We start from the raw sequence: 23,496 nt of genomic DNA, 5'->3' as shown, positions 1-23,496 counted from the left end.
AAGAAAGAACACTACAGGCCAATATCACTGATGAAGATAGATGCAAAAATCCTCAAAAAATACTAGCAGACACAATCCAACAGCACATTAAAAGGATCATACACCATGATCAAGTGGGATTGATCCCAGGAATGCAAGGATTCTTCAATATACACAAATCAATCAATGTGACACACCATATTAACAAATTGAAGGAGAAAAACTATATGATCATCTCAATAGATGCAGAGAAAGCTTTTGACAAAATTCAACACCCATTTATGATAAAAAACCCTGCAGAAAGTAGGCATAGAGGGAACTTTCCTCAACATAATAAAGGCCATATATGACAAACCCACAGCCAACATCGTCCTCAATGGTGAAAAACTGAAAGCATTTCCACTAAGATCAGGAACAAGACAAGGTTGCCCACTCTCACCACTCTTATTCAACGTAGTTTTGGAAGTTTTAGCCACAGCAATCAGAGAAGAAAAGTCAATAAAAGGAATCCAAATTGGAAAAGAAGAAGTAAAGCTGTCACTTTTTGCAGATGATGTGATATTATACATAGAGAATCCTAAAGATGCTACCAGAAAACTACTAGAGCTAATCAATGAATTTGGTAAAGTAGCAGGATACAAAATTAATGCACAGAAATCTCTTGCATTCCTATACACTAATGATGAAAAATCTGAAAGTGAAATCAAGAAAATACTCCCATTTACCATTGCAGCAAAAAGAATAAAATATCTAGGAATAAACCTACCTAAGGAGACAAAACTTCTGTTTGCAGAAAATTATAAGACACTGATGAAAGAAATTAAAGATGATACAAATAGATGGAGAGATATACAATGTTCTTAGATTGGAAGAATCAACATTGTGAAAATGACTCTACTACCCAAAGCAATCTACAGATTCAGTGCAATCCCTATCAAACTACCACTGGCATTTTTCACAGAACTAGAACAAAAAATTTCACAATTTGTATGGAAACACAAAAGACCCCAAATAGCCAAAGCAATCTTGAGAACGAAAAACGGAGCTGGAGGAATCAGGCTCCCTGACTTCAGACTATACTACAAAGCTACAGTAATCAAGACAGTATGGTACTGGCACAAAATCAGAAATATAGATCAACGGAACAGGATAGAAAGCCCAGAGATAAACCCACGCACATATGGTCACCTTATCTTTGGTAAAGGAGGCAGGAATGTACAGTGGAGAAAAGGTAGCCTCCTCAGTAAGTGGTGCTGGGAAAACTGGACAGGTACATGTAAAAGAATGAAATTAGAACACTCCCTTACACCATACACAAAAATAAACTCAAAATGGATTAAAGACCTAAATGTAAGGCCAGACACTATCAAACTTTTAGAGGAAAACATAGGTAGAACACTCTATGACATAAATCTCAGCAAGATCCTTCTTGACCCACCTCCTAGAGAAATGGAAATAAAAACAAAAATAAACAAATGGGACTTAATGAAACTTCAAAGCTTTTGCACAGCAAAGGAAACCATAAATAAGACCAAAATACAACCCTTAGAATGGGAGAAAGTATTAGCAAATGAAGCAACTGACAAAGGATTAATCTCCAAAATTTACAAGTAGCTCATGCAGCTCAATAGCAAAAAAAAACAATCCAATCCAAAAATGGGCAGAAGACCTAAATAGACATTGCTCCAAAGAAGATATACAGATTGCCAGCAAACACATGAAAGAATGGTCAACATCATTAATCATTAGAAAAATATAAATCAAAACTACAATGCGATATCATCTCACACCAGTCAGAATGGCCATCACCAAAAAATCTAGAAACAATAAATGCTGGAGAGGGTGTGGAGAAAAGGGAACCGTCTTGCACTGTTGGTGGGAATGTAAATTGATACAGCCACTATGGAGAACAGTATGGAGGTTCCTTAAACAACTAAAAATAGAACTACCATACCACCCAGCAATCCCACTACTGGGCATATACCCTGAGAAAACCATAGTTCAGAATGAGTCATGTACCACAATGTTTATTGCAGCTGTATTTACAATAGCCAGGACATGGAAGCAACCTAAGTGTCCATCGACAGATGAATGGATAAAGAAGATGTGGCACATATATTCAATGAAATGTTACTCAGCCATAAAAAGAAACGAAATTGAGTTATTTGTAGTGAGGTGGATGGACCTAGAGTCTGTCATACTGAGTGAAGTTAAGTCAGAAAGAGAAAAAGAAATACCATATGCTAACACATGTATATGGAATTTAAGAAAAAACAAAGGTCATGAAGAACCTAGGGGCAAGACAGGAATAAAGACACAGACCAGCTAGAGAATGAACTTGAGCATATGGGGAGGGGGAAGTGTAAGCTGTGACAAAGCAAGAGAGAGGTATGGACATATAGACTACCAAACATAAGGTAGATAGCTAGTGGGAAGCAGCCGCATAGCACAGGGAGATCAGCTCAGTGCTTTGTGACCACCTAGAGGGGTGGAGTAGGGAGGGTGAGAGGGAGGGAGACACAAGAGGGAAGAGATATGGGAACATATGTATATGTATAACTGATTCAGTTTGTTAAAAAGCAGAAAGTAACACACCAATTTAAAGCAATTATACTACAATAAAGATGTTTAAAAAAAAAGTACAAATGTTACTACCTAAAAAGCCATTCTTACAGAAAAAAAAGATCTGTAAACTCCTGTTTGAGACAAAAGAGACGGATCATTCAACTTTTTTATATACCTGTACCTAAAAAGGAAAGCAAATTGCTATTGTATGTTTAGATGCACTTATATAACGTCATGATATTTGAAAAAAAAAAAAAAAAGGAGAATCTGCCTGCCAGTGACTTCCCTCCTGGTGCAGTGGTTAAGAATCCGCCTGCCAATGCAGGGGACACAGGTTTGAGCCCTGGTCCTGGAAGATCCCACATGACAGAGCAACTAAGCACATGCGCCACAACTACTGAGCCTGCGCTCTAAAGCCAGTGAGCCACAGCCACTGAAGCCCACGCACCTAAAGCCTGTGATCCGCAAGAAGAGAAGCCACCACAGTGAGAAGCCCACGCACCGCAATGAAGAGTACCCCCCGCTCGCTGCAACTAGAGAAAGCCCACGTGCAGCAGCGAAGACCCAACGCAGCCAAAATAAATAAAGGGAGGAGGGAGGGGAGGAGGGAGAATCCACCTGCCAGTGCGGGAGGCACGGGTTCAAGCCCTGGTCCAGGAAGATCCCACATGCCACAGAGCAATTAAGCTCGTGCGCCACAATTACTGAGCCTACGTTCTAGAGCCCGCTCACCGCAACTAGAGAATGCCCGCGCACAGCCAGAAAGACCCAACGCAGCCAAAAATAAATAAATTTATTTTTTAAAAAAATCTGAATCAATGGAGAGGGAAAAAGGGAAGAAAATTCAGTTGATTTTTAAGGAGAAAAAAGAAGTTAAAGGTACAACTTGAAAAATCAAGTTAAATAGAAATGTAGACAGTATGATAATTGTAATAAATTTATATATATATCAGTTATCACAAGAAATTAGCTTAAACTCATCAGTTTAGTCAGACATAGATTAGATTGTTTTTAAATCTAGCTACATGCTGTTTACAAGAGACACTGCTGAAATATGACAGAAAGGTGTTGAAAGTTAAAGAATATAAAATGTATACCGTGCAAACCTTTATCAAAATAAAGCTGGTGTTAACTATACTGAAATTAGACAAAGAAGACTTGGTGCTAAAAAGCTTTAAAGAGGTTAGTATCTAATGATAAAAAATATATACTTCACCAAGAAGATAAAAGTTATAAATATACATGCTCCTCAAAAACATAGCCTCAAAGTAGGAAAAGCAAAATTTGACAGAATTATGTGGAAAATTTGGAACATCCACAATCATTAGGAAATATTTTAATACACATCTCTCAATAATTGATAAATCAAACAGACAAGAAAAAATGGTATATCAATCAGCATAAGCTAATCAGTATTAAATGTTGATCAATTTTTGAAAATCAGTTGCATTCCTATTTAACAGCAGCAAGTGGTTTGAAAATAAAATTTTTAAAGGTACTCTTTAAGATAGCAAAAGAATTACAATACGGCCAGAAAAAAATATTACAATATGGTTTGTAAAAAGCATGAGACATTTGTAAAGGAATTTTTAAACTTATACTGAAGAAGAAATCTATGTTAAAGAATACTTAACAGATGGAAAATACTATCATGTTCCTGGATGGAAAGGCTCAATATCATACATACAAAGGTTATTTCTTCCCAAATTATAAGTTCACTGGGATTCCCGTCAAAATACAAGTAGGGTTTTTCTGTGGAACTTGAAAAGCTGATCCTAAAATTCATATGAAAGGTCAAGGAGAAAGAATAGCCAAAACAATACTGAAGAATAACAAGGTAGGGAGACTTTTTCTGCCAGATACCCGTTTAATAAGACGTTATTGGTACACGATCAGACAGTAAGACGAAGGGAAACAGAATAGAGTATACAACACTTTTTTGGAAACTTTATCTATGCAACTGCATTGCAGATCAGCACCCAAGAACTAGCTACACTACTGGAGAGACTGTACAATGTTACAACTGCTTTGGAGGGCAATTTAACAATATTTAATAAAGTGGAAGATGTATATATCTATCCTATAACCCACCAATTCTACTCCTAGGTATACACCCTGAAGAAATCCTGCCACATGTGAACAAAGGAACAAGTGCAAGAAGGGCCATTAAAACTCTTTTGAAATAGTAAACAATTCATAACAACCTTAAATGTCTGTCAAAAGAGAATGAATAAATTATGATATATACGTGTAATGGAGTACTATTAGCAGTTAAACTAGAGCTAAATTTATCAACATGGATACGTTTCAAAAACAATGTTGAACAAAAAAAGCAAGATGTAGAATGATATGTTCAGTATAATACTATTTATATAAAATTTAAAAGTATGCAAATGGTTTGTACATATAAAGTATGAAACATGCATGGGGAAGGGCACAAAAGGGGATTCAGCCTTATCTGTTACCCTTTATTTCTTGAAAAAAAAAAAAGGATCTGAAGCAAAGATGTCAAAATAACAGGATTAGCAAAGTAATACTTTTGTATACTTTGAAATTCATTTAAAAGAAAGACTAAAGCTCCATTATAAATCCTATATAGCAGTCATTTTTTAATCATCCAGATGAAATAGTCTTTTGGCATACATAGCCTCTCTCTTTGTGTCTAGGTCTGTGTATTTTTGTCTCTCATTTAGGAACCACCATCACCTTCTCACAACTTCTTCAAAATGGGAATGAAGCTGGAAGCTGTGGACAGGAAGAACCCTCATTTCATTTGCCCAGCCACTATTGGGGAGGTGCGAGGCTCAGAGGTGCTTGTCACTTTTGATGGGTGGCGAGGGGCCTTTGACTACTGGTGCCGCTTCGACTCCCGGGACATCTTCCCTGTGGGCTGGTGTTCCTTGACTGGAGACAACCTGCAGCCGCCTGGCACTAAAGGTAAACGCTCTTAAAATTGGAACCCAAGTTGGTAAGGGAGCCTACCTACATCTCTCATGGTCAGCATACCTTCACCAATAAACCTCACTCGTAGGCAAAGGAGGAGCAAGGACCAGCAACTTAGGTAAAAACCAATGTCTACTGAAGAGTAATCAGAAACAGTAAGAATTTAAATGTCACGTGAAGCTAGACATGGAGTTTGGCATAAAGTAAAAATTCCTTGCTCTAAATATCTTGGCTTATTTTCAGGCAACTAGCTTCTCATCTCTCTTACTCTTACTACTAGCCTGTTTCAGAGTTTGAGTAGTATCATTCTTGAGGTGCACATTCTGGGTTTGTAGATGAGCTGGAGTAACATTGTATTATATAAAAATACTTAACAAGCACTGTAGCATAATGGAAAAAGCATGTGCTTTGAAGTCAGATAGACTTAGATTTGAGGTCCAGCTCTGCCTTTTGCCAGTTGTGTGGCTTTGGTCAGTTAGTTCACCTCTCTAAACTTCAAAATTCCTTGTCTGTAAAAGAATACCTACTTCATAAAGTTACTGTGAAGAATAAATGAGATTACATGGGTAAAATGCTTACATAATATCTGACAAATACCAAATGCTAAACAAATGTTTTTACTGTATTACTGCTGCTATTATTATAGTTATTATATATTTATTATAACTACTATATAATATGCTATATTATCATTATAATACTATTATTAAAATAACCACTACCTATGGGAGAGTATATATAAAGTACTAGAATAGTACCACAGAGTAGGTGAACAGTCAGTGATATTTCTAACGATCACGATGTTGGAGATCATCCAGAATAGAGTTTGAGGTAGCTCTTTTTTTTTTTTTTTTTTTTTGGCTGCATTGGGTCTTCATTGCTGAGTGCGGGCTTTCTCTAGTTGTGGCGAGCGGGGGCTACTCTTCGTTGTGGTACGTTGGCTTCTCATTGCAGCGGCTTCTCTTGTTGCGGACCACGGGCTCTAGGCACGTGGACTTCAGTGGTTGTGGCTCGCGAGCTCAGTAGTTGTGGCGAACGGGCTTTAGAGCGCAGGCTCAGTAGTTGTGGCGAACGGGCTCTAGAACGCAGGCTCAGTAGTTGTGGTGCAAGGGCTTGGTTGCTCCACAGCATGTGGGATCTTCCCAGACCAGGGCTCGAATCCATGTTCCCTGCATCGGCAGGTGGATTCTTAACCACTGCGCCACCAGGGAAGCCCAAGGTAGCTCTTAATAAAGAAAATAAATAATAAGAATTTCATCCCCTCAAGTACTTGTGAGTCTGAGGGAATGGAAAGTCACCCTTCCTATTGTCTTTGGGTTTCTTTTCTAAACCTCTATCAAATTCACTCATTCAATTAGCCAGATATTTATGTAGCACCCAACTGTGAGCCAAGCTGAGGATACAGCAGTTACAAGATGAAAAACATTCATGAAGTGCTCTCATGACACTTCCATTCTAGAGGGATGAGATAGTCAATAAACATTTAAGTCAAGAAGTAAACAAGATGATTTCAGGTAGACAGTTTCTCCTAAGGAAATAAAGTATGATAAGAGTGTGACAGTAAAGGTGTGATTATGAAAAGAGTTACTTGTTTAACAGCTTTATTGAATATAATTGAAGTAAAATAAATGGCACATAAAGTATATAGTTTAAAAAGTTTTGACATATGTATATATCCATGAAACCGTTACCATAATCAAGGTAATGAACATATCCATCATCCCCAAAAGTTCCCTTGTTCCTCTTTGTGGAGGGGGAGCTTTTTTAGATACAATTTTTTTTTAGGAAAAATTGTCTGAAAAGAGATATTTGAATTCAATGACAAGAAGAAGCCATCCAAGGAAAGAGAATTCCAAGCAGGCAGTTGTGACAAACCTACAAGGGTATTGAGACACGAATGAGTTTATTATGTTTCAAGGGCAGAAAGAACACTGCTCTGACTACAGTGCACTGTGTGAGGGGCAAAGTGGCAAAATCGTGTAGGACCTTGTAAGCCAGAGTGAGAATTTGGATTTTATTCTAAACATAGTGGGGAATCATTAGAGGGTACTATGTAAGGGAGTAACAAAATCTGATTTACTTTTTTAAAAAATCACTTGTACTTGTATCCAAGAATACAAAAGAAACTTACGACTCAACAATAAAAAAGATAAATAATGCAGTTGAAAAGATGGGCAGAGGACTTGAATATTTCTCCAAAGAAAATATACAAAAGGCCAATAAGGACTTGAAAAGATGCTCAGCATCTTTAGTCATTAGGGAAATGCAAATCAAAGCCACAATGAGATACCACTTAACACCCATGGGTATGGATATAATCAAAAGACAGACAATAACAAGTGTTGGCGAGAATGTGGAGTAATTGGAACTCTCATACATTGCCGGTGAGATTGTAAAATGCTGCAGCCACTTTGAAAGCAGTTTGGAAGTTACTCAAAATGTTAAACATAGAGTTACCTGTGACCCAGCAAGTCCACTTGTGGGTATATACCCAAGAGAATATAAATCATATGCCCACACAAACATGTACCATGAACTTCATGGCAGCATTATTCATAACAGCCAAAAAGTTGAAATAGCCCAAGAGTTCATCTGATAAAAAGGTAAATAAAATGTGTTACATCCATATGAAATATTTGGCAATAAAAAAGAGTGAAGTACTGATACATGCTATAACATAGATGTACCTTAAAAACATTATGCTAAGTGAAAAAGCCAGTCACAAAAGACCACACATTTGCAGTTATATGAAATGTCCAGAATAGGCAAAAACATAGAGACAAAATACACTAGTGGTTTCTAGGGGCTTGTGGGGCGGAGGGAGGAAATGGTAAGTGGCTGCTAATGGGTATGGGGTTTCCTTGGGTGATGATGAATGTGTTCTGAGGTCAGATGGGGATGACGTTTGCACAACTCTGTGAATCTACTAAAAACACTGAACTGTGCACTTTAAAAGGGTGAATTTTATGGTATGTGAATTACGTGTCAATAAAGCTGTTACGTGAAACATCACTTGCGCTGCTTTATGGAGAATGGGTTGTGCCATGGTAACTGCAGAGGAGGAAAAGATAGGGTTGCTTGGATTAGGTTGGTGGCACTGAATGGAGAGAACTTGAGATGGGGGCAGTGTAGGGGAGAGAAGACAGACTTCCTGCCTCAGGAAAGTGCTACTCCTCTATATGCTTCCAGAAACAAGTGCCCTGGGGTCAGTGTGAGAAATCCATTGCCCTCTCTCTGCAGACTCTGTGAGATAATCTCTCTGTGGAAGTAGCAGGAAGAGAAGTGCCTTAAAAGTGATAATGGAGTCATTTTTGCTTTCTTGAGACTAAAACAGGATAAGCCTTGGTGCTCCGGGGTATATCCAGTTAGTAGGTTAATTTTCTTACTTTCTTGCTTAAAGAACTCTATTTTAACTGGTAAATCTCCTAGGGCAATTGGGCAGTTCTCAAAAGCCAGAGGAGCTTGAGAATCTTTGTGTTCAGAAATTACTGGACACGTATTTTCTTCTGACTGCACGCTATGCTGATAAGAAATACGGCACACCATGTGGCTGACGATTGCAGAGGTGTTTGCTGGCTCTTTCCTTCTCTTCAGTGTATCTCTGGAGATCTTAGATTTTTAACAGAAGGACCAGGCTTAGAAGGTAGGAGGTTCTTCCAGTTGGCATTTCCAGACCAGGTCCTTCGGTCATCATTCCAGCAGCTGGGTTGTTTCCTGCAACAACTCCCTCCTCCCACACCTCATACCCTCAGTAGAGCTTATAATGTAGCTTTCAGTAATAGAACTTGGGCCATCTCAGTGTCCTGGCTAAGAAGCAAGTGATACAACGTGGAAAAAATGTGATTACTCAATTCATTTCACAAAACAAGATGTTCTCTATGTGTAAGCCTGTTCTCTTTCTAATCATACTATCTCTTTCCTTTCTACCTTCTGGTCATTAGTGTGCAAATGTTAAAAAATTCAAGTCTTACACGATTGTTTCTTGCCCACAGTAAGTAGGAAAAATTCCAATATTCATTTGATGTTCTTTTACACACATTATTTCTTTTTATCTTCTGCTAAATCTGAACTAGGTATTATTTTCAGATACATTTTATTTATGAGAAAAGCAAAGTTCAAAAGATTAAGTGACTTGGTTCTATGGATAGCTGAGTCTAGAGGGAGAGGCCATGGAGATCTTTTAGTAGGGCCATCACTTTGAGCCATATTACCTTCACACATCTTCCTGTATACTCTCCCCATTCTCCTTTGGGCTCTCTTCAAAGCTTCATTTGAGACCCTGGGTTTTGGCGTCCAGATCCTGATATGAAATAGGAAAGAAGCAGTGTAGCGTAACATCAGAGAATTGAAATGAAGCCTAGCCCCAGCTAGGGCACAAGCTTGTTTTATGTCTTTGAGCCAGTCATTCCTTGTCTTTGAGCAAGTCATCTAGTTTGAACTAGATGATCCTTGAGGGTCCTTCCACCCCTGCATAGTGTACAGGTTCCTGACCTTGAGGATAGGTAACAGGTGACTCCTATGACTGTCTTCTACTTGATTCCAGATCATCAGCTCACCTCCCACCTAACTCTGCACTCCACCCACACAGGGCTCTGCCTCTCTAAGGGGACTCTGCATGCTAGCTGTTTCTCCTTTGTTAAGCCAGTAGGAATCCTTTTTTAGGTCCTAAACTCCTGGGCCAAGCCACTTCTGATGAGCAGCAAACGCCAAGCTTGCAACTAATCCAGGGTAGTGGTTATAAAAGGCTGAAGGTTTTTTTTTAGCTGATCACTTTTTTTATGTGTGACTTAAAATAAAACTAAAACAGAGGCAAGCTTTACTTTTTAAAATTAAAAAACCAAATAAAGAGTTCAGTCCACTTGGCATGACTATAATGTTAATTAGGCATTTAATAATCTACTAAACTGCCCCCTCCTTTGCTCTGAGTTCAGGTGGGCAAGACAGTTTCAGATTATAGCTTAGCTTCCTGTGTAATGAGATCCAAGCTATTTCATTTTTTTTTAATACGTATTTATGTATTGGTTGTGCTGGGTCTTAGCTGGGGCACGTGGGATCTTCCTTGTGGCATGCAAACTCTTAGTTGCAGCATGCACCTGGGATCTGGTTCCCCAACCAGTGATCGAACCCTGCATTGGGAACGTGGAGTCTTACCCACTGGACCACCAGGGAAGTCCCTGTATTTTTATCATGTGTTAATATATTATTATTCTGGATTATACATCAGTCTCTTTTGTCTTCACGTAGTGTGAATTTGGTCTGGCTGCTCTCTATGCTGTTGCAAATATGATGGTCCAGTAGAGGTGCAGCCCTTGAGCACACCTGTTGGAGTAAATGGTCAGCCAGGCTTCCTTTACCCTTTCAGTCTACCCTTTCTACCTGCAGCATCATACGAAGAGAAAATTTTCAAAATCTGACTTACTGCTGTGGCTGAAATGCTGGAGAGTACTCTCTCTAACCTGGAGAGTAAGAATTTGATATTTAAAAACAAAACTCAGAATATCTCTTCCATTTTTTTTTTTCTGTGGAACTTTTTTTTTTTTTTTTTTTTTTTTTTGTGATACGCAGACCTCTCACTGCTGTGGCCTCCTCCGTTGCGGAGCACAGGTTCCAGACGTGCAGGCTCTGGACGCGCAGGCTCAGTGGCCATGGCTCACGGGCACAGCCGCTCCGCGGCATGTGGGATCTTCCCGGACCGGGGCACGAACCTGCGTCCCCTGCATCGGCAGGTGGACTCTCAACCACTGTGCCACCAGGGAAGCCCCTTCTGTGAAACATTTTTAAAAGTGTGTCCCATACTTTATGGATGGATGGTCTCTTTCTGTTAGAAAACTACATAGGAAACTATACTGTAATCACTTTGGAATTCTGGGTCAGAAAGAGGGTTGGTTAAATTGTAATCCTAAACTATGCAAGGAAAAACTAGGTAGAGGCAAGAATAACACAACTAAGGCTGTCACGAGGTCAACTAATGGGCTGATTTTCTTCAGCCAGCCATCAGTTCATTCAAGTTCTAAATATAAAGTCATGACTAAGTGCTAGTCATTGGATCGATTGATAGGAATTTTGCCTTTAGAGTTTATAGTTTTGTGAGCATATAGACCAATGGAGAATTATGACTTTGCAGTAATAAAGTACAGAAGGGCCCCTAACCTAGATTGGAGGATTAGAAGTTGAAGGTCAGGGAAGGCTTTCAAATGAAGTGACATCTAAGCTGAAATATGAAGGATGGGGAGGTTGAGAAAAGAGTTGTAGCTAGCAGTGGGGAAGATGAGTGGAAGCCCAAGATTTTTTATAAACTCTGATTGAGGACCTCAAAAATGTTTAAATGACTGGATTGTAGGGTGTAAGGAGAGGAGTAGAAAGAAATAAAGCTGGAAAGGAAGGCACAGGAAATATACAGCTTCCCTTATAGACCATTTTAAGGATCTGAGTCTTTTCCTTAAGAGCAGTAAGAGCCATTGAATGGGACTTAATCAGTAGAGTTACAGGTTAGATTTGTGTTTTAGAAGAACCATTCTGATAGCAATAAAAGGCTGGGTGGCTTCCTGAAGCTGGAGTCAGAGGTGTCAGTTAATAAGCTGTTATTATATTTCAGGTGAGAGGGAGAATTGAGGCAGAGACATTGTGGTGAAAAGATAAGATGGGGGGCATGGAGTATTCTTTGAATAAAGAAGCTAAAATGTGAGTTCTTAAAGTTTATTTTAACACCTATCACAACTATTTTATTTATTTAACAAAGTTACCACTGCAACCTGTAAAATAATACTGGTTTTTCAGTATAAGGATTAATGAGGGAGCTAAAATTCTTCTTTCTACCATGTCTAGAAAGTTAGGATTCACTTCTGCTTGGAGTCCTCGTTAAGTGGAACTAATTTATTAACTTCATCTTTATATCCCCAGCACTTGGTACATAGGTATTTATTCAATAATATCTGTTGAGTAAAATAGATCATGCTGTATTTTCTGATTCCATTTCTGTTCATCATCATCTAAAGCCATTATTCACTCAGGTACAAAAGTGAGAGTGCTACTACAATTTTAACAGCAGACTGAAATTTATTTAAACTAATGTTTCTGTTTCTTAAATCTTGGAAACCTTGTGGCCAAAAATAAAAGTGTCAGAGGGCTCCCATCGCCAGAAAGGTATATCTTCGAACCCATATTCACTCACGTCTCTGTCACAAAACACATGTACACCTGGACTACCCCCTGCTCTTCCACCCAACTTCTTTTTCTGCTAAGCCACACAAGCAGGAGAATGTCCTCTCTGCAGGAAGCTTCTGGTGGCCAGTATACCCTCTCCTCTCCTGAGAAGCTGTGTACTAACCATGTCAGAAAAGGCGGGGGGGGGGGGGGGGGTGTTTGTTAATAAGTGAAACAAATTCTTTGGTGCCCTTCATGAGGACAGCCACTTGGCTATTTGACAATTTTTCCTTTTACCCTCTCAGACATACTAGTTCCAGGCCTTGCCTTCATTTAATATACCATTCCCTCCCTACACACATACACACACACACACACACACACACTCTCTCTCTCTCTCTCTCTCTCTCTCTCTCTCCCTCTCCCTCTGTCATTATTCTAGCTTCGGCCTTGTATTCTAATCACATTTAGAAACTCTGGCCTTTATTCATCATCTACCCAACAATTGTAGAGCAGCCCCATATTAGCAGTGCTAGGTTCAGTGGAGATTTTAGAGAAGTACCTACTTCCCAGGTTGATTGAGTGACTGAAATGCGAAAGTGGGTGTACAAATGCATACAACCATATAGCGCAGAGTAGGTGCCCCCTTTCTGTTAGTTCTGTCTGAATTTAGATGTCTAGACATCCCAAGAAAAGGGAACTGCACAGAGAGACACTTAAGTGCTCTATTTTGGTCAGGAAAAATATTTATGAGATGAGGTTTGTATGGTGAACTAGTACTCCCATGACTGCTTTTCTCTTGATTGTATGCTGATGGTACATAGCTAGAAATGGGAATATGAAGAAATGAAATGAGTGGCACTACATTATGAAGCAGGCGATCTGGGTTCTCTCACTGATTCTAATTATATCTGCTTAAGGGACAGTAAAACCCCATGTCTCTCTTCCAGCTTCCTTAAGCTGCCCCTTGGCTCTGCCCAGTTCTCTCTCCTGCCTTCACCAACCACAGATGCCTGAGAGTGGTAGCAATTTTCTGGCACATATAATGAAACAACTGGCATCTCTCAAACTCCTGGAAATAGTGAGATGTGATGTAGGCAGTTCATAAATTTGACCACACCTGCTGTTTTCTTGGGAATACTTAGACCCATGTAGTTTTCTTTGGCAAAAAGCTTTTATTAACACCTGCTGTGTGCCAGCATCAATATATATCAACTTGCAAAATGCCCTATTTTAAATAAGTGTAGGTGGTTCTCAATAAAGTCACATTGGAAACCAGTAATGGAAACTCCTTGTGTAACATTTTTCCCCTTAATTCGCTAGATGGTTTTTTAAGGAGATACTACAGTTATAAATAAGAATTTCTGAATCTCGATTATGACTTCCTAGGAGACAAACAAAACGTAAACATTCATGTATATCAGGAAGATGAGGGGAACTGGGCAAACTCGTAGAGCAGAGAAGAACAGAAGATTATGCGGTGATATGGCAAGAAGGCAGGAGTTTAACTGTAAGCTTTTTAGATAGACAGTCTTATGCTGAGGAAGGCTGGAGTGTATTCATTTGACTGTATGGCTGACCGGCAGGTGCTTCATCACAATGTGCTTTTATGCCACCTATCCAAGTGGCCTAGACTTGACCAGACACGTTATCAGACCATCTTCTGAGAATGTGTAGCCCTCCACTTGCTGAAATTGTTCCTGAATCCTCTTACCTATTGCCCCAGCCACTCCCTTGAGTTTTAGTAATACGAGGTTTTTGAAGGTGGCTCTGGTCCTATCATGCATGATTTTCTTATCCTTCTGTTTTTCCCACTCTCTACAGATTTATCAGCCTGAGAAGTCCCCAGGAAAACATGAGATGTCTTTATAGTTGCAGAGGTCCTCTATCCATGTTGTGGGAGTAAGAGTCAGGAGGGAAAGAAGGAGCTAGATATGGGGAACTGAATGTGTTAACTCAGCTAGATAGGAGCAGGAGGCAACCCATGCTTTATTACGTGAACTGGAATTTAGAGCAGTGGAGTTTCAGCCTGGGCATCGGCCCAGCTGGCAACACATAGCTGAACCCAGCCAAGTTGAGCAAAGCTAATAAGGAACACATCCTCTAAATTACTATGCCAAGACCAAGGATACACTGCTGTGAATGGAAACAAGATCCCAGTCCAGGAAACTGATAAACCAAATGGATTTCCCCCTGTTCTTTTTTTCTTTTCCATTGTTCATGTTCTATGTCATGTAGACACACACACACACACACACAAGCTGGACTTATATTTTATGAATCAGTTTCTAACTCCATATGCTGTGTTGTTGCTGCAGAGAGGAAAGATCTGATAATGAATTCTTTGGGGGCAGTTAAGACTCCTAACTAAGGATTACTGGAGACATAGAAGTCCTCAGTTCCCTGATGCCCTTCATTATTATAACTAGGCATGTTTAGTTCTTTATCTTTTCCTTTATTTGGGGATACTCTCTTGTTTATTGGTTTCAGAGTAACATAGTGGAAAAAGCATGGACTTTGTAGACTGAAAAATCTAGATTCAAATCCTAGCTTTAGCTGTGTGTCCTTTTGCAAGTCTTTTAACCTCTATGAGTTCAGTTTCTCCATCCTTAAAATAACCAAATATAATGGTTGTCTTAGGAAGAGATGAGGCACTTTTGTGATTCTTTGAGTTGCAAACTGAAGTAGCCACGTTTTTCATGGCCACGTTCATCATCTTTACTTCAAAGAACAACTGACACCAATATTTGGCAGACACTCTCTCCAAAATTAAGTGAGACAGTCACTTCAAGAAAGACAGCCTGGGACTTCCCTGGTGGTCCAATGGTTGAGAATCCGTCTTGCAATTCAGGGATGCCGGTTCAATCCCTGGTCGGGGAACTAATCCCACATGCCATGGGGCAACTAAGCCCACACGCCACAACTATTGAGTTCGCGCACCTAAGCTAGAGAGCCCACACGCTCTGGAGCCCATGCGCCACAACTAGGGAGAGACCCAAACACTGCAACAAAGAGCCTGCATGCCGCAACTAAGACCTGACACAGCCAGAAAATACATATATATATAAAAGACAACATATAAGCATTTGCTGTAAATGATAGATTTAAACTTACAAGTGAGTACTGGAATTTTGGAAAACTTGTATCCACCAACATGAGCTTAACATCTTCCCAATATGTAAAGAATTCAGAGTCATTCTTTACCATGTCCTCTCCCATCTAGAAGTGACTTTGGTTAAGATTCAGCTAGTTGCCTTAGTGTTAAATATGAGATGTCAGGAAAGTAAAAAGTCATAGGATCCTAGAATCTCAGGGTTAGAGGAAACCTCAGAAGTCCTCAAATTCAACCTCCCACCTAATTCCCTGAGAGCATCCCCTGTAAATACTCATCTATCCCTTACTTGAATTCTTCCAGAGACAGGGAGACTATGTACCCTCCCAAAGGAGCATATTCCTTCCATTTGCGATAGCTCTAATGGCTAAAAGTGTTCTTTTTTTTTTTTTTATTTTGAGGTGAAATCTGCTTTCCCCCAGTATCTATCTGTTGGCTCTAATTCTGTTTCTTGTTTCACTTGAAACCTTTTCAGAGGACTCTTGATACTCTTGTTCCTCCAGGTCTTTTTTCTTCAGGTATTTCTGAGATTGTATAGTTTCTAAGGTCCTCATCATCTTGGACTCTCTTCTTGATCCACTTTGGTTGACAGTGTTGTTCCTAGAGCGAGCTCCACACGTTGGGAATGGTCCAGCTAGTGCAGAATACAGTGGCACTCTCGCTTCCCTTAAAAGGGAACTATACTGTGACCTAACTTGTTAAAGATAAGGGATTGCATTTTTTTTTATTTTTATATTCTCACATGGTCACAGTAGATGTTTAATGTTACCCCTTACCTAGTCTCAGCACAAATTGAACCAAACTTCAGGACATAATGGCCATGTTAGGTAAGGGGATTTTCTAGTAAATCTTTTTTTTTTTTTTGTACTGAGGGGTAAGGTGGTAATTCAAAAGATTTAGAAAGTGCTTTTACAATTATCTTTTATGACAGTACCCAAGTTGTGATAAACCAAGTATTTCCCTCAGTAAAAGTTTTCATCAGATAGGAGGATTCCTCTTTCATCTCCATGATAATTTTTCTTCATTCAAATCAGTAAGGGACTTTACTGGCGGTCCAGAGGCTGGGACTCCATGCTTCCACTTGCAGGGACCATGGGTTCAGTCCCCCTGGTCAGGGAACTAAGATCCTGCATGCCATGCAGCACAGCCAAAAAATTAAATTAAATTAAATTAAATTAAGTTTTAAAAAAATCAGTAAGAATCATATAGTATCTGCTCTGTAGAAACATGGAAGCCTGCCTTAGAGCTGAATTCACTCATGTACATGTGGTCAATATTCACAGTATACTGTATAGCCAGAATTATTTAGAACTTTCCATGGAAAAGAATGTAGGTCACACCTACTGTATAGCACAGGGAACTCTACTCAATATTCTTTAATAACCTAAATGGGGAAAGAATCTGAAAAAGAATGGATATGTGTCTGTGTATGGCTGAATTGCTTTGCTGTACACCTGAAACTAACACAGCATTGTAAATCAACTATACTCCAATATAAAATTTTTAAAGATTGGATTTAAATCGTAATCTCAGTTGTAAATTTTCTACAAAAAAAAAGGAATATAGGTCACAAAAATATATAACCTTTTTTGAATCTGCTATTTAGTAATATGTTAAACTAATTACTTTTTATAATGTTTTTTAGAAGGATGTTTAATGAGCACCATCTTAATAAGGAAGGAAGTTAGGGACTTCCCTGGTGGTCCAGTGGTTAAGAATCCGTCTTCCAATGCAGGAGATGTGGGTTCGATCCCTGGTCAGGGAACTAATATCCCATGTGCTGAGGGGCAACTAAGTCCACGCGCTGCAACTACAGAGCTCACGCGCTCTAGAGCCCGCGCACCACAGCTAGAGAGAAGCCCACGCACTGCAAGGAAAGAGCCAGCATGTGGCAACTAAGACCAAACACAAACAAAAATAAATAAATATTTTTGAACAAAAGAGAAAGGAAACCATACAAGGTCTCAAATACAGCAGACACTTTGATACATTATCTTAGTAAATCTCGCAAACCCACTGTGGGGTTTATAGTATTTAACTTTGTTTTACATATGAAGAGACTGAGGTTCAGGAAGTTTCCCAGGAGGAATAAGAACTAAAATTTGTTCAGTCCCTAGGTCATATCAGACCAGTGCTTATCACATCGATATCCTCAAACTTTATTTCAGTTAAACCTCACAATAACTCATAGCTCAAGAGAGGTTGAGTGATTTGCAAGGTTTTGAACCTAATGGTTTCTGACTTCAAAGTCCTTTTCTTTCTATTATACCACACTTCACTTCTCTATGCCTCAAAGGACGTTTAGAGATAACCAGTAGGTAAATAAGTCTGAGATAATTGTGAATAAGATTGAATGAGTTAATGAATGTTAAGGTACTTTGAGAATTTTAAAGTGAGATTCTCAGGTGAAGGGTTTCCATCAGTGATTTTGGAAAAGCATAATGAAATCTACCTGAAACTCCAGGGTGCTTTACCCCAGCAACTGGGGATTTGGATGAGTTTGAAATGTGTGTTGGGAGTAGAATGAGAAAGATCAAGAGTGGGAAATAGATCCTTTAAAGCACCAATAACTAGTTACTGTACATCTGGACAAGAAAAGTCAGTTTTCTAGTCTAGTCACTGCCAGCTGTTCAGTCATAGAAAATGAAATACAATAGTTCTCACAGGAGAAGTCATTCATAATTGAGTGGAACCACCTGTATATATAGTTGTTCAGTCAACTGTGCCAGTTGAGGTATTCCTAGGAAATTTAACCTTCATGGAAATAAAAGGGATTGGAAAAGTCATCTAAGGGCACTGGTAGGACCCCTCCCCCCACCACCACCAAGGATAGTTGGAGTACCTGCAGTTTCTCTGTCCTTTCTTTCTACTGCTGGTATAGTGACTGCTAGTCTGGCTTTCTGCTTTATACGGGCCTGGAAGCCTATTTGGATGGGGGCTTGTGGTGCCTGTCTGGTCACTTGTGCTTTTTAGTGACAATGTATCACCACATCTTTTTTTTTTCTTTTTTCTCATATTTATGTGTGTTTTTGTTTTCAAAATTATGTTAACATATCTCAAATAAAATAACATTCTTTACTAACTTGGCGGAAGCTAATCCCCAACCCCATCAAAACAAATAAAAACTGTTGATTTTATTTTCCACATTAACATAATTGGATTTTTTTTAATCTTTCCCAGTAATATCTGTTGGCCTACACCTGGCTTTCCGTGAAATATATGATGCCAAAAGTTGAGAATTCAGTAAGTTCATTCAAAAATACTTACTGAGTTTCTAATGTGTGGTTGGCCAGTATGCTAGGTACAACAGGGAGTATAATTTTATTAGAGGAGATGAGATATAGATAAATAAAATATAAGGTAGAAGCAGTTGCTCATTTGACTTTCTTCTACATCCTGCTTATTTTTTAGAACCATAGAATTCTCATAAAACTTTCAAAATGGAAGGACCTTTTTAGAGATCTGCTAGCTGTGTGACTTAGAACAAGTTATTTAACCTCTCTTAGCCTTAGTTTCTTCATCTGTGCGTTGGAGGCAATAATAATTCCTACACACATGGTTGTTGTAAGGAGTTAAATGAGTTTGTATATTAGAACAACAGCTAGCACATACTAAGCTCTCAAGAAATGTACGTCATTTTATAGTCTAAAGCTGTTATTTTATAAATTAAGACATTGAGACCCAGGAAGAGTAAGTCACTTCATCAAGTTTTATTTGGGTTAGCTATCAGATATATTATTTGTATGATGATAAGTAAGGTGAATTTTTCATTGGTAATATTTAAAAGTTTTAAGTTTTTGTGTATTATAAAAACAGATGCTTATAAAATTGTTGTCAAAAATAGAATGAAATATTTAAGAGTTACCCAGAAGTAAAGTTCAAAATAATACCATACAAATTGAATAGGGGAAAAAGAGGGAAGACTGGGGAAGGCTTCTTGGGATTTGTGTCATTTGCTGAAGGATGCCTAGAATTGTTAGCCTACTAGAGATGCGATAGAAAAGGGCATTCCAGGTGGACTAACATGTACAAGGCACAAGCTAAGAAAAAAAAATTCTGAAAATTGAAACACAGGACGTATGGTGGAAAACTAAAATCAGATGACGTAAGTTAATAAGCAGGGCCTGTTCAGAGGGACTTAACCCAGAAAGTTAGAAGAGACCATTGAAGGGTTTTAACCAAAGGAGTGACCTGATCGTATTTGTGTTTTAGACAGACCTTTATGACCTGTTAGATAAGGGATAGAGATAATGGTGGGTGGGGGTATATTAGAGGCAAGGAGACCAGTTAGTTGGCCATTTCAGTGATCAAGGCAAGAGATGATGAGGATCTGACTTAAGGTAGTGGCAGGTGGGGCTGGAGTGAAAGAAATGAATTTGAGACATTCAGAGGACAATTCTCTGGGAAAAGGCATTTTCTTTTCTGAGCTACAGTCCTTTGTGCTTTTAGTGTTAGAGAATCTTAGAACTGCAAACAGACTAAAATGCTAGGGAGATGCTAAGGAAACCATGAATTTGATGTCAAACTAGAATAAACTAAATGGAATAAATGCAGAGTTGGAGATAGACTGTATTGTCAGCAGAATGTGCCATATCTAAGCATAGGCAGGTATAAAAACCAGGAAACTAAATCTGAAATCAGTCAACACAGTTGCAAATCAAGAAGACCAGTTGTCCAGATGAATTTGTGAAGAAAGATACACTTTCTCCTAACCTTAAACGGCACAGTACCCTGAGCCAGATTCTGACAGGCTAACTTGATTTCTAGATCAAGCACTGTTTATTTCAAGGGCTGAAATAACTACTGCACATCCATTATTTTAATTAATATATACTTACCTTTTGTATACTTAGGCATATTGCACGTTGCCAATTTTGGAGCAGAATTGAAGGTTCTCAGAGTGATTAAAAACTAGCAAGTGAAGAAATAGGCATTTCTTTTTTTTAAATGTTGCTCAAATTTTTCTTTAATAAAGAAAAATCAAAGGAATTATTTAACAAATATGATCAAATGGCAAAGATGATTTGTTTAGGAACCCTAAGGGTAGCAGAGATGTATGTTAAGAGAGTACCACCATAAATATATATATATATATATATATATATATATATATATATATTCTATGACTAGAAAATGTTTCAAGAGAAAAATATTAATTCTAATTCAGTAAGAAAAGTTTCATATTTCTTTTATCACAGAGACTGTAAACTAGGTTAAAAGGCTAGAAATTGCTACTCACGTGTGGAACCCCTATCACAGCTGGTCCCAGATACTGCCCACATTACCCCCTGTGAAATGGAAAGCATCAGAGTAGTTTCATACTAATTAGCATGAGAGGGATGAGCAAAATGTGGGGAGGGGGAGACAGGACACTGACCTGTCCACACTCTTTAGCGACTCAAGTGGGCTCATTTTGGTCTTAGGACAGGATTCCCATTGGCTGTATCTTCTACTAGAACAGTGATTTAGGGTCCACAACAAACAGGATCAGAAACATCGTTCTGCCTTAGGTACCCCTTGGCACTTTCCTCTTCCCCTTTCTCTTTCTAACCCTCCTCAATCTATTCTGCACTTCTGCCTCCCACAGAGCAGCAGAAAGGGGAAAAGGCTCTAATGTTTGTTGGCCACTATGTGGCCAGCACCATAGTGGTCCCACCATATTGTTATTTCGTATAATCTTGACAGTAACACATTAGGTAAGTACTATTATCTGTTTTACAAATGAAGAAACTACACTGCAAAGAAATGAAGTAACTTCCTCAGACTCACACATTATGTTCAAATGTCCATGGTTCCAGCTCTAGCTTAGCCATTAACTTCCTGAAAGATCATAAGCAAGTATTTTTTCCCTATAATCTTTAGTTTCTCCATCTGTCCAAAAAAGGAGATTAAACTAGATGATATGTAAGCTCCCTTCCAGCTCTTAATATATTAAGATTCTGTTTGGGGCAAATTATCCAGTTAGTTACTGGAAAAGGCATAAGAGGTTAGTGTCTATTTGTTCATAAAATTGCTATTGTTACTGGACCTAGTCAGTTAATCTGAATTTCCCACCTTCCCCGTTTCCTTTGCCATTGTTAGTAATTTGTATATTTTATTCTGATTTTCATTCTTTACAAATAATTCTTTGAAATACAGTTTAATTACACTATATGTTAAATTTTATATTGTTTGTCACTTAACATTATATCATCTGCCCTGTTCCACAGTCTTATGGCCATCATTTTTAGTGATTACATAATTTGGTTGAATGGATACACAGTTGTTTGCCTAATTATTCCCCTAGTTTGATAGTCCAAAATTCTCTTACAGTAGTGCTATGAAAAAAATATTTAAGCATTTTTCAATTCTGAAGAACATATCCTTAAGATAGGTTCCCAGAAATACAAGGCAAAGAAATTGAATACTTCTAAGGATCTTGGCTGCACAGAGCCAAATCTGCTCATTTTTAAAATATACATTTGTGTGTTCAACCAAGAACCTTCTGCTTAAAACCAACCAGAAAACAGCATCAGAATGACTTTTTTTTTCTTCCAGCATGTATTTGGATAGGAAACCCAGAGCCAAGGAGCTAAGAGATCATCATTTTTATATACCAATTACAATGTTCCTACAATAGAAGTTGTTGCAAACCAGAAAAAAGTAGGTAAAATATTTTGCCACTTTTCTACCATTCCACGTGTGTGCTGCCTTTTGGAAATAGGCTTTACTCAGAGTTGACTACGGAACTTGAAGTATTCCCTGGGGAAGGGAATGCACATAGTAGTCCAAAGCCTGTGCCAGAAACTTTGGGGACTATGTGGAATGTAGATTAGCCTGTTCTTGGAGTTTTTAACCCTGCTATGGAATTTAGACATGAACCACTAAAAAAGCAATCTAAGCAAACCAAAATTCTAGAATCAAATGCCAGATTATGGGTTACATTCATTCACTCAGTTAAGATTTATTGAGCACCTACCATGTATAAAGGAAAATTCTAGGAGGTGGAGATAACAGCATTGTCATTTTACGCTAGTTGGGAGAGACAGAAAATAATCAGGTAAGCAGTGATAATTGCTCTGTGGAAAAAGAGGGAAATGGAAAGTGCCAGGGGTTGGGGCATGGGAGGCAGGGGGTAAGTGGAGGTATTATTTTATACAGAGTGATCAGGAAAAGCATTGCTGAAAGGTACCATGGTACCATATGGATATCTGAGAAAAAGAAGTTCTTTCCTAGCAAAGGGAGATGCAAGTTTAAGTGCACAAAACCAATAGAGTGTTTAGTGCGGCAGTTCTGCAACTGTGGTCCTTGGATCGCATCCCCAAGACACTTTCACAGGATCTGAGGTCAAACAGTTTTCATAGTAATAATACTGATTCTATTTGTCTTTTTCCCTGGGTGTTTGTTTACATTGGTGGTATAAAACCAATGGTGTGTAAAACTGCTGGCAACTTGGTACAAATCAAAGCAATGACACTAAACTGTAGTAACAGTAATATCTTTCACTGGCATACATTGCCGGGGAAAAAAAGAAGCCAGGTTCGCTTAAGATGTCCTTGATAGGGCTTCCCTGGTGGCGCAGTGGTTGAGAGTCCGCCTGCAGATGCAGGGGACGCGGGTTGGTGCCCCGGTCCGGGAGGATCCCACATGCCGCGGAGCGGCTAGGCCCGTGAGCCGTGGCCGCTGGGCCTGCGCGTCCAGAGCCTGTGCTTTGCAACGGGAGAGGCCACAGCAGTGAGAGGCCCGCGTACCGCAAAAAAAAAAAAAAAAAGATG

The 23,496-nt window shown here is 38.9% G+C and overlaps 1 protein-coding gene across 10 annotated transcripts in view; it reads left to right on the top strand.

Annotated features, from left to right (window-relative positions):
- The window catches only part of SCMH1 (Scm polycomb group protein homolog 1), a 189,473-nt gene that overhangs the window by 107,962 nt on the left and 58,015 nt on the right, over positions 1 to 23,496 (top strand). For all 10 annotated transcript variants that reach the window (XM_060020361.1, XM_060020371.1, XM_060020401.1 and 7 more), the window contains one exon: positions 5,238 to 5,481. In XM_060020361.1, the coding sequence (XP_059876344.1) occupies positions 5,238 to 5,481 (244 nt within the window). The remainder of the gene's footprint in view (positions 1 to 5,237; positions 5,482 to 23,496) is intronic.

This window comes from Delphinus delphis, chromosome 1 (assembly GCF_949987515.2).
Source record: "Delphinus delphis chromosome 1, mDelDel1.2, whole genome shotgun sequence".
Taxonomy (NCBI): domain Eukaryota; kingdom Metazoa; phylum Chordata; class Mammalia; order Artiodactyla; family Delphinidae; genus Delphinus; species Delphinus delphis.
This window is presented reverse-complemented; position numbering and strand designations above follow the sequence as displayed.